The following is a 17,171-nucleotide window of genomic DNA, read 5'->3' as shown; positions in this document are numbered from 1 at the left end:
GTGCCAGATTCAGCAGACTTAATTTCTTTTGAATGTGCTCATAGAGGGTAGATTTTGCACAAAGAAAGGTATTTACTCCACTGCAAGTGGAGCATTCAGACTGCAGATACAATTTACTGAAGTGGTTAAACTTACTCACCGATACATTGGTGCAGAGCACCTGTACACTACTGGTCTCAGCTTTAGGAATTGAAAACACTGTGTATTGTTTTCAGATGCAACTGAAAAGTCAAATGGATGTATACTGGTCAGTTCTCTCTTCAAGACATTAGGCCAGTATGCATCCATTTGACCTTTTCAGTTGCATCTGAACTGTTTTTGCATGACAATACAGTTAGATAGGACTTTTTCACATCCACCCTTGAGCAAAGCATTGTGTAGGACTGTCACTGGCAGATGAACAGTCTTGGAAATTATAGGGTAGATCAATAGTCTATGGATCGATAGCAAAATGGATCACTGCCCCTTCCTAAGTCCTGAGGACCAAGGGTAGCAGGGACAAGCCAAAGCCATGTCAGAGAAGATGTGGACAATCATGAGACAGAGGTGAAGTCCTGTTATGTTTACTGGTATAGCTGGAGTCACAGAGCCTGCCTTAGGTATTGTGCAACCTCTTGAAGAGAGAAAAGGAAGGGAGGGAGCTGGTCCTTGTCTTCTATACCACTTTATGTGCATGTATCTGCCTGCAATATGTATACAGTCTATTTAGACTGTCTCACTGGGACAGGGGGGAAAAATATAAGTGAGAACCATTCATTTCACATCTGCACTCATCTGCTCTGAGATAGGAGGCAGCAGTGATCAAGAATAAGTCTTCACAAGTCTTCTGGGAAACTGCACGTGGTTCACAGCAGGGGAAGAACCCCTCTACAGCCTGTATATGGCTCAGGTTACTATCAACCCATGTTGTTTCAACACAAGACAGAAATTAGATGAACCCTAACAGTGTTTTTAGTTATAGAGCTTTTTCTTAAGGAGGAGTTCCATTTGTTTGACTGAAACTACTCACCTGAGTAAAATGAGCTGTAAGTAAACTGGCAGTAATTTTTATTTCCACAGGTTATGTCCACAGACATTGAAATTCTATTATGGCATATTTGATGTGAAGAGCTTCAGAGGATAACTGTTCAAAGAGTTTTTATCAAGCCATTAGCTGGTGATTAATTTTGGTTTTGTGATTTAAGATAAAGACTAGTTGGAAGGGTTTTGGAAAGGTGTTCTCATTTTCTTCTTCAGGATTTCTTCCGGCACTTACCTCATTGGATCCAACAGCACACAGCCATGAATGATGCTGGTAATTTTCTGATTGAAACATGTGATGAGACCATTTCCAGAGATCTTAAACAGCAGCTTCTGTTACTAAATGGAAGATGGAGAGAATTGTTCATGCAAGTTAAACAGGTTAGTGATATTGCCCTTGTTGGTTTTAAATATTTACTTTGTCATTTCCATGCAAGCAGGACAGATTGCCCTACTAACAGGACTATAATACAACCTAATAAGGTGTCTAACTGTTCATAATTATTTAAATCAGAAATGACTCCCTGACAATAGTTAATTTTATTGGGGTTTCTTCTTTATTTATCTTTTTGGTTATACAGCTATTTAGTGTTATTTTTTGACATTTTCAACTAGTATAAACTATAGTTTTTTGCTATGGTCACCTGTCTTGATGCAGAGAATGTTATTTTTACATATCCTCTACTGTTCTTCAGAGAAAATGATTGATTTTTAGTAGCTATTGTTATTGTAAAAGCTCTGTAAAGCTAAACAGTGAAAATGGTGAAAATTATTATTTTAACTACTCTTTGATGAAAGTTGCATTCAATTATTGTACTGCAACATAAGCAGATACAGTGTAAGTTAATTAACTAAATGTTTTCCCCAGATTAGTCAGACTTTACTTCTGTCTTACCCACAAGGAGACACTGATAGTAAGCGAAAAACCCTACCCTTTATCTCATTAAAACTATTCTACTGTTAAAAAAAGAATTGTTGTTTCTATATTTGGTCTTTAAAAAGCAAAGGGAAGATGTGAGCTTAATTACACTGGAGTATTTCACACTTCATAAACACATTAGAAAATATCTTTGCTGTAGTCAATGTGCATCTAATGATATTGTCCCCTTCTGGTGATTTTAAATCGCCTATTTGAAGGCACTAGATCTGTTTTCCTTACTGGCATGACTATTTCGTATTCAGTCAAGTTAAATGGAAAAGGAAATAATGATTGCCTCTCTTTTATTGTAACTTTTCCAGACAGTTGACTAGAATGTTCTCAGGCTTTATTTGCTGATGATATTTAGGGTGATTCACTTATGTAAATGCCTCTTCCCCAACTTATACAGCTTCTTTCTTTTGTTGGCTATATATTTTTTCTCACTGGCTTTTCACCATTTCTGTCATACAGCTCTTTCCACTTTCTAAGACTTGTTTCCCCTTCTTCCAGCCAGCATTTTGTTACTGAAATTTCCTTTATCCTTCAGTTTTTCTAGGCTTTTCATGTTCTGTTCTCTTGGTTGAATTTTCAAAATTGGTATTTTAGGTAATGAGAAATTAATTGAATTGTTGATTCTAGGTTAGAAACAAATGAGAGTCTGGCATTCCCCACATGATCCAAACCTTAAAAAAGGCGGACCACTTGTATGCGTGCTGTTCTTTTTAGTATCATCACTATCAAAATTAATGCACATGATTAGTATCTAAATAATTCAGCAGATCAGTTTCCATTAAATTGTATTTCATTGAATATAATTTTTCAGCAAACAGTTGCACTGAAAACATGCTAATTCTTTAAGTAATTTCTTAATTGCCAGATATCTCATTTAGGGTGGTTACTTTTTTGATTGCTCCTTTTTCCTTTACATTTTTGTAGTATGCTCGAGCAGATGAACTGGACAAAATGAAGAAAGAATATGTGGATGGTGTTGCTCATTTGACAGCTTTTATTGATGGAAACAATCGGAAATTTTCAACCCCTGTAGAAATGTCCTTCCTTGATGTTAAAATGTTTGTACAAGAATTAGAAGTAAGTATCTTACTTTCATTTCTTTCTTTCTCGTTCATAAGAGAGAAACTTGTAACTGTTTAACTCTGATAGCATAAAATTATTTTAGTATACATTTCCATTACTAATTTGTTTGTTTGTTTGTTTGTTTCTACCAGTGGCACTTTTTTTTTGGTGTGGTTTTGGCTATAGCTATTCTATGAGTGACATTTTTAGAGTAAATTTCAAAAATACTGCCCAATTAGATATTTTTTTCTGTGTAGTTTCAAATGATATTTGGGTGAATTGACTGATACCCTTTGGCTCAGTTTTCATGCATTTGAAACATGGCTCAGTATCCACTTAAAATCAGTGATGAAAATAATTGATAATTAGAATTTATATCTTTTATCAGTCTTGTATCTCCCATGAATGCATAAATGCTGCTGTTGAAATATTTTTTGAACCACTTGTTTCAGAATACTAAGCAGAAATTGCCTGCAATGGAAGCTCAGTATAAAGCGGTTACAAGAACAGTGCAACTTGTTACAAAAGAAGTTTCCCAAGAGGAAGTGAATGAAATGCTGGGAACTTTGACACGGATCAAAGAGCAGCTGAGCAAGGTTGCAGAACAGTTTCTCTGCTACATGTGTTGTTGACTGTTGAACTAATAAATAGTAAGCTCCTGTACATAAATGCTCACATATATGCATTTGAACAAATATGTAGTTGTAACAACAAAGTGATTCAGCGTGGAGAACATGTTGCTTCTCCTAGATGCTACGATTACCATTCTTAAATTTAATATTCTGTTCTTTAAGAAGTAATACAGGATCAGGATTGATCAATATTTTAAAAAGACTAGGTAGCAAGTATATAAACCTACATGCAAAGGAAGTTATTATTTATTGAATTTTACAACTTTTTCAATATTTTTTTTTAATGGTGAAAAGGTTAAGGAGTATTCCTGTGCCCTGCTGTATGAATGCCAGCGTCTGCTGTCTCCACTGGAAGAGCTGGAGAAACAAATCACACATTTTTATGAATCTCTTGAAAAAGTCAATGAAATAATTTCTATCCTGGACCCTGAAGCACAACCCACAGCTGTTCTTAAACAAAAAGCCCAAGTAAGTTTCAGAAATATCTTACCAAGATCTACTACCTCTGAGTATTTGCAATTAACTTTCTTAGGAATTTGGATTGCAACTCAGTAAGGTAAGCAAATGCTTCTTCATATTCAGGCAACAAATATAGCCTTATCCTAAAATCAGCTAGGCATATATACAAAGATTGAAACTTGTGTTCCCTCCTAGTGTCTTGATTTCAATCCAAGAAGTAAATATAAGACTTTTTTTTTTAATCTAGTGGAAATTGGACTGAAGTATCAAAAAAATTGATTATTTTTTTTTAATTAAGCAGATGAAATAATATGATCGGAAAATTCTCTATCTTTTCTTGGGCAATTATGAAAATTTCTTAGAAGTCTGGAAAAGTGATTTCTTTGAAGTGCACTACTTTTCTTCCTGACCAATAAACATTTCTCTCTGGAGAAATGCAGAGCTAGTCAGAATTCAGTTGGAAAGTTAAATAAAAATACAATGATTTTTCATTGGAATTGGTGTTTATCCTTGTGTGTGTGTGGTATGTAGTCTAGAAACAATTTTTTAAAATTGAGGTACACATTTCATTAGAGTTGGATTTGACAGGTAATATAAATAAATGAATTTTTTATAGGAAGCTGAAGTATTTCAAAGCCATTTAGAGCCCCTGGGGAAAAATAATGGAACCAAGAGATTTAATTTCATTTATATGTTTGTTTATATGTAAAAATTAGTTTAAGCCTGTAATGACTCTGGAGATTGGCCCAATAATTCAACAAGAAGGCTGTTCTCTTCCAGTGACTTCAAGCTTTGATTGTATTTCAGTAAAAATGATCTGGTGACCTTGAATTCACCCAGTCCATTATTTTCCCAAGTAAATCACCTTCCGTTTATTAACACTGGGTGAATCACATTTCCAAACTGCAGGTTAAGGGACAACTCCTATGAACACTCCTCTCTTCTGTTTTCAAAGGTTAATCTGCCCCAGAGGGTCATAATAAAAAGACATGTTGCTTCTGGATTTATTTGCCAGCAAGGAACCAAAATCATACCGTTTATATGGAGAGTGCTGGCTTCTGCCTGATCAGAGAGTAAAGCAAGATTTGTGCTAAGAGATAGAGTGCACCTTCAATGGCAGAATAGTTTCCTCACTGCAGGATTTTTAAACCATGTTTTTTAAACCTGTGCTACTTCATGCATGTTTTCTTTTTTCTCTCTTTTTTTCTCATTACTTAATGGGATTTGTAATGAAATCTGAATTCCAAAAGCTGACATGAAAGATTAATTTTTTGAAAGGTGAGGAAGGTTAAGATCTCAACCTGCTACTGAGAGCTGTCATTCTTATGTCTATTGATTTCACTGCTTCCTGCTTCCAATTATATAATAAATATAGAAATCCCATAACATTAAATTGCAGAATAATGTATTGATCAACATTCTCTAAAACTATCTGAAGGGCTTGGGTATCTGTCTGTGCCTTTTTTTTATAAATAGCTAGAGCTCTGTTTGGGTACAGACTTACCATACAAAGAGAAAGTCATGTTGTCTGTGTTATTCCATATAATATTTTGTATAGTCTGATTCTTATTGGTTCTTTGACCTCATCCCTTTTGTTCTTATTGTCAAAAACACCTTGTTATTTTACCAAACTTTTCTCTCCTTTGTTCCTGGCCAGGGTGTATATGTGTTTTTTTATTTCAGGATTTGGTAGCTTACCAAGAAAACTGCAAGAAAGATTTGTCCCTGATTGAGAGAAACAGTCAGAGTATCCTGCAGTGTGTGGCTTCCAGTGAAGTGTTACAGCATTTCCAGCAGTCAACATTTCAGAAGAAAGTTACACAAGTTCAGATTACTTTTCAGGTAATAATATCATACCTTGGTGCATATTTTTGAAGATTTATTCATATGATCCATCCATTTTGTCACTCTATAGCTACTATGCTGGATAGCTCTCCTCTCTCCTGCCAAGTTATTAATTAAGGATTTGTCTGTATTAGGTGATAAGTGGTCAGGGGACTGACAGTCATGTTCTCCATGCAGTTATTCAGAGGTGAGCCTACCACAGAGGAAGATAGGATTTAAGAGAGCTTTTATATGTCTCAGACTCCTTTGGAATGAGGAATCTGAAATCCTACTGTTAAAGGCTACTCTGTCATTTTTTTTCCTAACTTTATTGTCTTGGCTAATTATTTGCTTCCATATTCCCATACATCCTGCTTCACACAAAACATGGAAGATGGAAACTCTTGAACATGCTACTGTTGCTGGTCCTTGTATTTACTCAGAAAATGTCATGGATTGTGAATCTAGGTTGCAAATACTTTGCATTTGTTAATATAAAGATGTATGCTTTGGGCTATATTCCCCCTTACCTGTAGAGCTCTATGTTGTTATTATCACTTATTACTGATATTTTCAGGGCTATTCAGCCCCCATCTGGTCCCACTCTAATATGAAATTAATCATTACACATGGTGTGATTTTTGGGGTTGTCCTGCACAGAATGAGGAGTTGAACTCAATCCTTGTGTGTCACTTCCAACTCAGTATATTCTATGATTTTATGGTTATCTTGGAGTCAGATCTCCAGACACTGGGTTCTGTTATATTTGTTTTCAGGCAATTATTGTTCAGTATAAATGTATCTAAACTGAATTTTAAACTACAGAAAATCACCTATCAGTAAAGAGCTCTGAGAGGTGGATTACAAAATTTTTATGGTATTTGTGGGTTGTACCTAAAGATAAGTAGGGTTTGATTTGTAACAGAAATCATTATTTAAGTTTAGCTTATAGTAGAAAAATCAGATACAGTTGTAGCTGGGTAAATTTACCATGTTCAACATTAATTATTCTGTTCCTATAAAGTTGGATAGTGGTTTGTCTCTTTTTATGTTAGAAAATAAACCTATAAAATATGGTATAACCATACAAAATGTGACATACCTAGAGTTAAAATACTGGAAACTGGAAGTTTTTCATGTAAAGAATATATTCCTATATAATTCTAATATTATGCATTTATTTTTATCAGGAAACTTTAAAAAGATTTAGTAAGATGGTTAAGTTGAGAATGACAGATTTGATTAGCTCGCTAATCAAAACTCACTACACTGGGGTTTGTAATCAGTGAGGATGATGAACTGTGTGTGTATAGTAAGCGGTTTTGGAACTGCCTTGCAGTGGTTAAACTGCTGAACTGTTCAGTTCTCCTGGTAAGTTTTGTTACTTCCTTATGGAATTGTAATCACTGAATAATGCAATGCACTGGAACAGACTAAAACACAGAATAATGGAAGAGCTGTGTCTAAGGTTGCAAAACAAGATTTCAACAAATAAACTACAAAATTTGCTGTCTTTCTTTTAAGCAGTTTCCTTCCTGGTTACTTATCCGACCTTCAAGTGTGATAATCTTACAAACCTATTCCAGGTCAGAAGATCTGTAGCATGGAAGTGGTTGGATCCATGGTTCAAACCACCTTCATGTCAAGTCATGTTAGGAGGAAGTAGTTTGATACTAGGAAAAATGAAATGGCAAGCTTTTTGTCAAATCAGGTGCTTTACATATGAAAGCAGGCTTTAGGAAAGAAACACACTAATCGAATGGTAGAGGCATTCTGAAGGTATCAGAGACATCTATATTAGATATCTACTAATTTTTTTTTTGAATGATGACATTAGCTCAAGCCTAAGTATTAAAAATTGTGAAAATGGGAGCAGGAGAGGGAGAAGCATGGTGAAAAGCATGTATTTAAAAGAGTGACACAAATTAAATGCATGTTTTGTAAGATCATGGTACAAGAGAGCAAATAAAAATCAATGTGAAAGTGCCAGCTCATTTTCTTTGCTTGTAACTCAGAATATGGTCAGGAAAGCTGGTGAGTGGAGAAAAAACATAGAAGCAAATAGCCGTTTGATGAAGAAATTTGAGGAGTCTAGAGCAGAACTGGAGAAAGTAATACAGATTGCCAATTGTTGCTTAAAAGAAAAAGGAAATCCTGAAGAACTTCTCAGAAAACATAGCGTGAGTAAATTCTCTGACCTTCCTCATGGAAACCTTTGAGTGCATGACATACAAATGAAAAGCCTACTTAATTCTAAAATCGATGTGAGTTTCTTGCACGTGTAGAAGTTATACAGATTAGGTCAAACTAATGCTAAGATTGAAAAATGAAAAGGAATAATGATCATGGCTCTTACTGATGGATGTAAGCAACCAGAAGGTGAAAAGACCCCGTAGAAATTAGGGCAGGTTTTGTCAGTAGAATCATTGAGAGTTAGAATACTATATTTTGCCAGTCTCATGCATCCACTGCTCTTTTTTTCAGATTAATACCTGTGTCTGTATTATAACCATTACTTATGCACATAGCTTTAAAATGTATTCTTGTTAAAATACCATATCAGTGTACTGGATGAGAATATATTAATTTGCTGGACTTTAAATAGCTAGAAATAGTTATTTCCTTAGCTCAAATTTAAATTCTTCAATGCAACAGAAGTAACCTTGAAACTTACAGTGTGTTTTAGGAACTTTATGTTTTCAGGTTACCACATCAATAACCAGCTTCATCTTCTCACTTTCTCACTTTCTGCCTCAACTTCAGGAATTCTTTAACCAGTTGGATCAGAGAGTCCTAAATGCCTTTCTGAAAGCTTGTGACGAACTTACTGACATCCTCCCAGAACAAGAGCAACACAGCCTGCAGGAAGCTGTGAGAAAACTCCATAGGCAGTGGAAGGTTAGTGAATGATGTCTCTGGAAATTGTAAATCTTAGTTTTGAAAAGTTTCTGCATGACCTACATATTGAAAAATAAAACAAGTAAGTTGATTATTTGTCTTCCTGTACAATTGGGAAAAAAAGAAAAAAAATCTATTTTACAACATTAGATACAGTTACACATACAAATAGCCTCTTGAAAAAGCTCTGTTAAGTAAAGTGGTTAAGTGAAGTCAAAAAATGTGAGACATTAATTATAAAACCTTCATTTTCTCCCTACATATAACCATAATGACACCTGTGTTAAGAACATTTCTTGAGAATATATGCTAGCTTTTCTTTATGCTGATGTTGGATGATTGCAATTACTTTCCCAACCAACCAAAAAAAATAATCTGTAAGAGGTCAGGCTATCAGTTTAAATTGTGTCTTCTGCCAAAGACTCTAAAAACTGAACAAACTTTGCTCATATGCTATGGAATTTTTTGCCTGCAACAGCGTGTTGCTGGTCAAAGCTGGAGTGATGTATGACTGGTCTCTCACTAGCAGGCAAGCAGCAACCTCTGGAAACAATTGTGAATACTATTTTATACAGGAAATATTTGGCATATCTTGCCAAGAATGAAGATGTATCTGTAGTGTGTCTTATACATACATGTTGTATGTCTCAACTTATGACCTTATGTCTAAGACATATTGGTAACAAAGTGAATACAGAGAAATCCCTATCTGTTCATGCACATATATGCCTAATTTTCTGTATTATCGGTTTTTAGATAATTTATTTGTAGTAACTTCACCCTGAGGTAATAGGAGTAGTGTTTTTTCTCTGTGCTTCCTTATTGCCCCGCGGGTGTGTAGGATCTTCAAACAGAAGCTCCATATCATTTGATCCACTTGAAGATTGAAGTACAGAAAAGCAAGTTCCTGGTCACAGTGGAGGAGTGCAAAGCTGAACTAGCTCGACAGAACAAGGTGTTATCAAGAGAAGGCAATGAAAGAATGATCAAGGAACACATGGTATGAATTATACGCTGCCATGGGGGTGTTTACAGAAATAAATTTCGATGTCAATAATAAACTGAAATTCTGACCAACATTTAAGCCACTAAACACTTTGTGCCCAGCTTAGATCAATTCTTGTCTTTAAAGATTTTTGTTTATCTTAGTAGTTTATAAAAAAAATATAGAGATATGCTTTGTGATTTCTGCAAGTTTGTAGTTTTATTGAATTTTCTGCTTTGTCTCCCATCAGTTGTTCTTCGGTGATAAGGGATCTTACCACCTGTGTGAGAAAAGGCTACAACGAATTGAAGAACTGTGCCAAAAACTGCCAGTTTCTGATCCAGTGAGGGGTACATTGGAAAGCAGCCAACGAGTCCTGAAGGAGCTCAAATCCCAGATAGACAGCACCTACATGAAGCTAACAGAGCACTCGGACACCTGGAAGGGCTATAAGAGCAGGTGTCAGCTCAATTGCTAGCTGGGTCTTGTAGAGCCTTATGCATGGTCACTCCTGTATGTGTCATCATAGATCAATACCACGTAAAGAATGATACAGTGACGTTAGCTTCATGTAGAAAGTTATACTTTATGTAGTAATTCCACAGATTATAATGGGGCTTTGAGTGGATTCTATAATTTTTTGCTTACATTTAAGAAGTTAGTATTTGGTAGTGGCAATTTTTGTCTAACTTTTTTCTTTTTTTTTTTTTTTTGCATTATATGATGTTTTATTTCAGATTTTCTGAATTGGAAAATTGGATTTCTTCAACAGAAAGAGAACTAAAGAAGATAAAGGAAAGTGTTAATGATACTGCCAAATACAAGCAATGTAAAGCATCTGTTGGGGTGAGCCCTTGGTTTATGTTCTAGCAAAGCTATTGTCATTGCTACTGGGACTCTGGATAAAATTGTATTCTGAAGCTGTGCAACTGATTCACTATGGAGATCGTAGTAGCTTTGCTGATTCCTGGTATTCTTAAAAACACCCCCAGGAGAAAGTTGCACATGCAGCAAAGTATGGCAGAAGTTCCTACTTTTAATAACTTAGAGAATGGCAGGTCCCTTTTCCTGTATATTTAGAACAGATAGAATAAATATTTGCCCCTCCTTCTATTCTATGCACAGTTAAAAGTGCTGTGCAAAGAAAAGCAAAAATTTCTGGATTGCAGATTTTTGAACCATCTTACATTTAATTACTTATTTAAGGAAATCTATAATAAAAATTCTCTTCTACAATAGTATATTAGGGAGGAAAAGATATTCTACCATTCACTTCTACATTGGTGACTGGTAACAGAAGTGATAGAATACTTGAAGGTTGAGTTGGTTAGTTAAATTAGTTTTAGGCAATAATTTATTGTGTCACTTGGAACTCAGCTTGACCCTTCTTTCTTTCTTTTTATTTTCACATACTAGAAGCAAAAATAGGAGTGTCACATACTGTAGATGTTTGTGAGCTGGTTATGAGGCTAACTGTGCAGAGAAATGTTGTTAGGATGACCTTGATAGAGCTTAAACTTAAAGGGTACTTCTGCTCCAGAAGGTCTGATTTACTCGCACAGTTTCGCTGCTAGCAACATCTCATCAGCGCTGCCACAAAGATATAAATGAACTGCTAGGCGAAAGGAAGGGGGGGAAAGCTATTTAAGTGGAAAAAAGATACACAAAACTTTATATCACATGAAATTGTATATTTGGGAAAGTCAACAATTAAGATTTAAGTTATAACTAAGAAATACGGTCATTATGTAGAAAATATATATGTGATATCTGCCATTTATGTATATATTGTAAATAAAAATGTTAGTTTGTGAGGGAAAAGTACTCCATAATTACTTACTAACGAACAGTCTAACTAGTAGTGGAGTCTGTGAAAGAAATACAAAAGCCTAGCCATTGACTGGGACAGAATCTGGTAGGGTGTGCAAATAGTGTTAAAAACAAAGTAGTACATTTAAATTACTAATCTTTGAACTGATTCCATGAATGCCAGTTATTAATTTTGTATATTTGACAAAAATATGTTTTGATTTTTTCTGTAGGAAATTAGGAAGCATATTCACAAGCATGGAGAAAATCACAGCTGGCTGAAATCCAGACTTGCTGTTTTGACTGCAGTATGTCCTGAGTTGGAGGCCAAAGAGACAGAGGATGAGCTTTGTAAACTTTCCAGTGACTTCAAGGGACTCCTAGATTTGCTGGCTGAGGTACAGTATGAGACACCCAAGAACTCTCCATTTACTGTGTTGCATGAAATGACATACTTCACAAGCATAAGTTCTCTGCTATGCTTTTTAGTTAAACTGCAAGCATTCAACAAGAAAAAGTTCATTTGTACTCCTTGGGTAGCAGGTAAAAAGTACTGACATTATTATAGTGGATCTTTTCCCTTTGCAGAATTAGAAAGTATCATAGTAAATATTTCTCAAATCAAAATGTCCGTATTTCTAGTTTTTTTAAATCAACTTGTAGTGAACATCGGCAAAACTGTGATTGCACATCAGCTGGTGAATATAGAATTTTACTTCAATCTTAATTTATTTATCTTTTATGCTGAAATAATGCACTACTTTGAGGTAGTTTCTAGTCATTAAGGATGTGTATCATGCCCTGAACTTGCAGGAAAAGACTGCAGTTCTCTGAGGCCTGAATGATAATGAGATACTGTAACTGTGGAAATGATGGAAAATTTCTAACTCATAACAAGCAAAACATCCCAGAACCACTGAACCCCTGGGTTCTGTGGGCTCTCAGGGAACTTACTGCTTTACAGTTTATATAGTTAAAAGAAAAATCAGATGAAACTTAGAGCAACTTGCACTTAGAAAGTGGAATAGACCCACAAAGAATTCAGGACAGAGAAAGAGTTCAGACTTCAAATTCTGCTGTTAATGTCAGTTCTTGCAGAGGTCTTGTTAGGGTTCCAAATATATAAAAGTTCTGTGTATTTATTGAAACTTGTCTAAACTTCTGTGGTCTGAAAACTGTTTGGGAAATTGGGGCAACCAATGTTATGATTGCCGAGTGACTGCAAAAAAATTAAGATACTACCTTTTTTTTTTTTAGGTTTTATGGGTTTTTTAGTTGCTTTTGTTTTTCGTTTCCTCTAAGAGTCAGAACTATAGGGGAGTGCAAGTAATGGAGGTAATAAAAGAAAATAAGTAGAATCTTATTTTGAATCTAAAAGCATAATCTAAATGGTACTCTATACTGTAGTTAAAAGACTGCTGATTCTTAAGAGTCTGAATACTATTTATAAAGTTTGGTAATCAGATGGATGATACTGTTTAGACAACGACTGATACTGGGTATTTCCAGAGTTCAGCAATGGTTTAGGAGAGTAAGAACTAAACATTTATATGATAGGAAACTGAATGACTTGAATCTGAAGACTCTCCAAAGTAGAAAAAAGGAGAGGGGAGGGGAAAGGAGAAAAGGGAAAGGAAAATATCCAGAATACTTTAATTAAAACCTTAAAACTTAGGAACTGTATAAGGAACAGAGCCTGTACTGAGAATCAGCCACCAGTAGTTAGCTGAATAATGCTAAGAGGGCAAAACATTCAGATATGTTCAATAGATATACCTTTTTCTTTATAAAATTCTGCAAGCTGAGACTGGATATTGCACCACATGCACATTGTGGTTCATGTAACCAGGGTAATAGAGCATTTTAATGTATTTGTGATTCACCAAAGCATTGCTCAGTCCAAATGGTAGGAAGATTTTTTGTGAGTTGAGTGTCGCAGGTGTTTCAGAATCTGGGTAAGCTTGCAAGGATAAGAAGAGTGTGTATTTTCTAAGTGATCATCTAAGCGGTTGTCACAGATAGGTGTTTGTCATATGGCAAAGGGAGTATGTTTAAACAAGACAAAGGTCTCCTCATGTTTTGAGTCTACAGACACTCTTTCAATGTAAAGGTAAAGGTGTCAAGAATGCTGGAGATAAAAATGGTTTGAATTTAAACAATTTACTGTACTTTTTAAAAAAATATTCTAAATAATAAATGTACCCTTATAATACAGATGTACCTTTCAACATGAAATACTTAAAGTTATCTGTAATTGTAGATTGAAAATACTTTAGGCGCTGTTGGAGACTGTGTTCAGTACAAAGAAGAAGTTAAAAGTGCAATTGAAGAGTTAATCAACAACTCTAGAGAAGTCCAAGCAGAGGCTGAAAAGATTCTGGACACAGAAAGTTTATTACAAGCTCAACAACTACTGCTTCATCATCAGGTAGGACAATTGCTCATGTCCATATACTTTTTTTTTTTTAAAGGTAGAATTTATGTAATTAAAAAATTTTGTGATGTACGTTAGTATAACTTGGAAGAGTTGTAAAGGAAACATTCTAACATGGCCTAGTATTCATTTCTTTTAAGGAAGAAGGTTTTCAGTATTTTTTAAATGTTAATGCCTAAAGATGAGCTTGTTTTTCAACTTTTATTTCGTACATTTTTTTTAGGTACAAAACACCTGAAAAACAATCTTCATTACTTTAAATTTTGGGTGAATATACTCTGCAAATATATAGACTCTATCTTTTTACCATTTTAAAGCTTGCATTTCAGACTCAATCCTGGGAAATTGGGTACAATTCTGGCTTTGGAAATTTCTCTACTTCAGCAGTTTGATGTGGCCTCAACTCTAAATGCTGGAGGGAAGGTGTACCTCTAGCCTCATCTCCTTCTCTAGGTAGCTATTGTTGTAACAGATAGACCTCCATTCTGTAGGAGTAGAGCAGGAGGCTTTTTACACACTGATAATAGATTAAAACATCTACAAGCTACAATAATAATGAGTGATATGGCTTGCATACAGCAAGAATCATGGCCTTTAAGGCCAAATATGGGAAATTAAAACCTGCTCAAAGCTAATAAGAATAGGAAGAATTTACTGCCAATGTTTGGGCATTATTTAAGTGTTTTTTATTAACATCTATTTCTGTAAGGTCAGTCATGGCTTACTGTCTGACCAAGCACTACCAAGTCTTACTGGTGTCTTACCTAAACTCTTTGGAGTTTGTAAGCGCTATTGTATGTGTTAAGGGTTGTATTCACTCTTCTAATACTCTACATTTCTTATTCATCTTAGGAGAGTTAGTAGAAATAGTTAACTTCTCATTGAGTTCTTTTTTTTTTTTATGATATGAAATAGACTTTGGCACAGACCCAAAGATACACAGAGCAGAATTGAGCAGGGAACTGTGAGCTTACTTAGCAAGGCTGGCATAGGTCAGACAAGTTAGAAAGAAGAAAGGATGTAGTCTAAGGAGTTTCTGATAGTGCTACAAAGCAAAACACATCCAAGAAAGAGTTGCACAACTTAACCATTCCCCTATTGCTCTCCCATAAGGCTGATACATTGCATTGATCAATCTGAGGCTCCAGCCTGTGCCTTAAGAAAGTGCAGAGTAGACCTGAATGTTTCTGGGCAGTCCTGAGAAATACATTCACTTGAGACTCCTGCTGTGATTGCACAACTGCTGTGACTTCTGCTTTCTCAAATATTTTTTTGGATAAATGGCCACACTGTCACTATTTTTCTCACATCTGTATGCCACAAAAGGTGTATAGACAGTTTGGAAGCATAGGCATATACTTGAAGAGTATATGAGACTCTGAAGAGTACTTGCCAGAGTTTATCCCTTTGTCTGTTACTCTCCTTGCATGCCCATGCAAAAACGGAAAGTGGTTGCATTGTGCTAATTTCCCAAAGGAGCTAAAAAGTCTAATCATTCCTGTTGGATGAATCCTTTTAGCAAAGGACAAGAAGACTCCGTGCAAAAAGGCAAGATGTGCAAAAGCAGATTTCCCAAGCCAAGCGGCTGCAGGTTGAAGGTGGACTGCCCAGCACAGTGCGAGAAGATCTGCAAAAATTGGAGGGAACATTGGAAAACATGCAGCAGACTATGGAGAAACGTGAAGAGCAACTGCAGGTGGGTCCTTTGCATATAGAAATAAAGCCTTATGCTTTCTTCTTTTTTTTTTTTTATTCTCTTCTTTTTTACCTGAGTAAAACCCTCATTTTTTAAATGTAAAAAAAACTGAGCTCAGTGTCTCACCTCTGACTCTTGGTCCTTGGGGTTTTCATGGTCAGCACCTCCATGAAATCTTCTTGAAGCTGCTGTATACCTCATAATTAGTAAAGAAACAGTATTTTGTTTGGAAATGTTTAGAAGTCCCAAATGATTCATAATTGTTATTTTAATTAATTTATCTGTGAATTAATTTTTAGATGAAGGTCTTTCTCCTGGTTACTAAAGATGATGCCCTTTAATTCAGAGTCCTTAGGCTGGGTATTAGATTATTATCACATGATGTTGTGCAAATATAATCCTCACAACTACTGTGTGAAATACATGCCGTCATCCTAAATTTAAAGAAGGAAGGAAAAAGTCACAGAGAAATCTAATGGATTGTTTCAGCTTGTATAACTAATCACTGACTGCACTGGGATTAGAATTTATACCTTCTTGCACCCATATGTGATCTGCCCTTTGCATTTCTCTAAGCAGAATGGTAATCCACCTGTCCACTCTTCCATATAGATGTCTGAAGTCAAAAGTATTCCCCATGATAAAACACCAGATGAGAAACATAGAGCTCAAATAACTTCTTTATGTAAGCATTTATTATTGAAGCCCATGTTTTCTCTAAGGATTCCCATATATAATGCCTTAAGTTCTACTTCATAATCAAGAAAATAATTTTTAAATTGTCATAATTCTTGTGACTGAGAATTAAATACTGTATGTTAATCAAAATTCTGCATTATCAGAAAAGAGCAAATAAGTTCTTATGTGTGATTTTCCTGTGAGTAGGGATTTTCTTCTACTATAATTTATTTCATTAAAGAACTTGAAAATCCTTTTAGATATTTTTGACTATCTGTCACCATAAGCATAAGTCTCTGCATGTATTACTTCAGACTTCTTATAGGACGTTCAAATATAAGATTTAAACATTGCTGGCACCTTAGAGAACAGAGTTTTTTAGCACAGCACAGTATGAATCAGTGAAAATTCAAGGGAAAAGTTTTATTTGGTTTAGAACATTTGCATCTGTTTAGTAGATGGCTTTTTGGGAGAAATTGTTTTATGTCAGGACGTTCTCTTTTTTCCTTCTTCAGTAACTTACAATGAAAAGTTTGTTTTCCCCCCTTTGATCTCTTTGTCTTTATGTTCCTGTTTTGGGTTTGTTTGTTTGTTTTCTTAGGTCACAATAAATAAATGGGAGCAGTTTGAAAGAGACAAAGAAACGGTAGTAAAATACCTCAATCAAGCAAGCTCTGTACTTGAACGTATCTTAAACTTTAGCAGTTTAGAGAGCCTCTCCTCAGAACTGGATCAGACAAAGG

At 35.2% G+C, this 17,171-nt stretch overlaps 1 protein-coding gene across 1 annotated transcript in view; it reads left to right on the top strand.

The window, feature by feature from the left end:
• The window catches only part of SYNE1 (spectrin repeat containing nuclear envelope protein 1), a 291,013-nt gene that overhangs the window by 83,070 nt on the left and 190,772 nt on the right, over positions 1–17,171 (top strand). Inside the window, exons 17-30 of the mRNA XM_029962721.1 lie at positions 1,237–1,401; positions 2,876–3,028; positions 3,466–3,609; positions 3,940–4,113; positions 5,788–5,946; positions 7,944–8,108; positions 8,692–8,826; positions 9,668–9,826; positions 10,062–10,270; positions 10,549–10,657; positions 11,854–12,018; positions 13,881–14,048; positions 15,574–15,750; positions 17,030–17,170. Coding sequence (XP_029818581.1) covers positions 1,237–1,401; positions 2,876–3,028; positions 3,466–3,609; positions 3,940–4,113; positions 5,788–5,946; positions 7,944–8,108; positions 8,692–8,826; positions 9,668–9,826; positions 10,062–10,270; positions 10,549–10,657; positions 11,854–12,018; positions 13,881–14,048; positions 15,574–15,750; positions 17,030–17,170 — 2,223 coding nt within the window. The remainder of the gene's footprint in view (positions 1–1,236; positions 1,402–2,875; positions 3,029–3,465; positions 3,610–3,939; positions 4,114–5,787; positions 5,947–7,943; positions 8,109–8,691; positions 8,827–9,667; positions 9,827–10,061; positions 10,271–10,548; positions 10,658–11,853; positions 12,019–13,880; positions 14,049–15,573; positions 15,751–17,029; position 17,171) is intronic.

The sequence above is a fragment of the Manacus vitellinus genome, unplaced genomic scaffold (genome assembly GCF_001715985.3).
Source record: "Manacus vitellinus isolate BGI_N305 unplaced genomic scaffold, ASM171598v3 scaffold_4_pilon, whole genome shotgun sequence".
NCBI lineage: Eukaryota > Metazoa > Chordata > Aves > Passeriformes > Pipridae > Manacus > Manacus vitellinus.
Note: the sequence above shows the minus strand (reverse complement) of the source record. Positions and strands in the feature narration are given on the sequence as shown.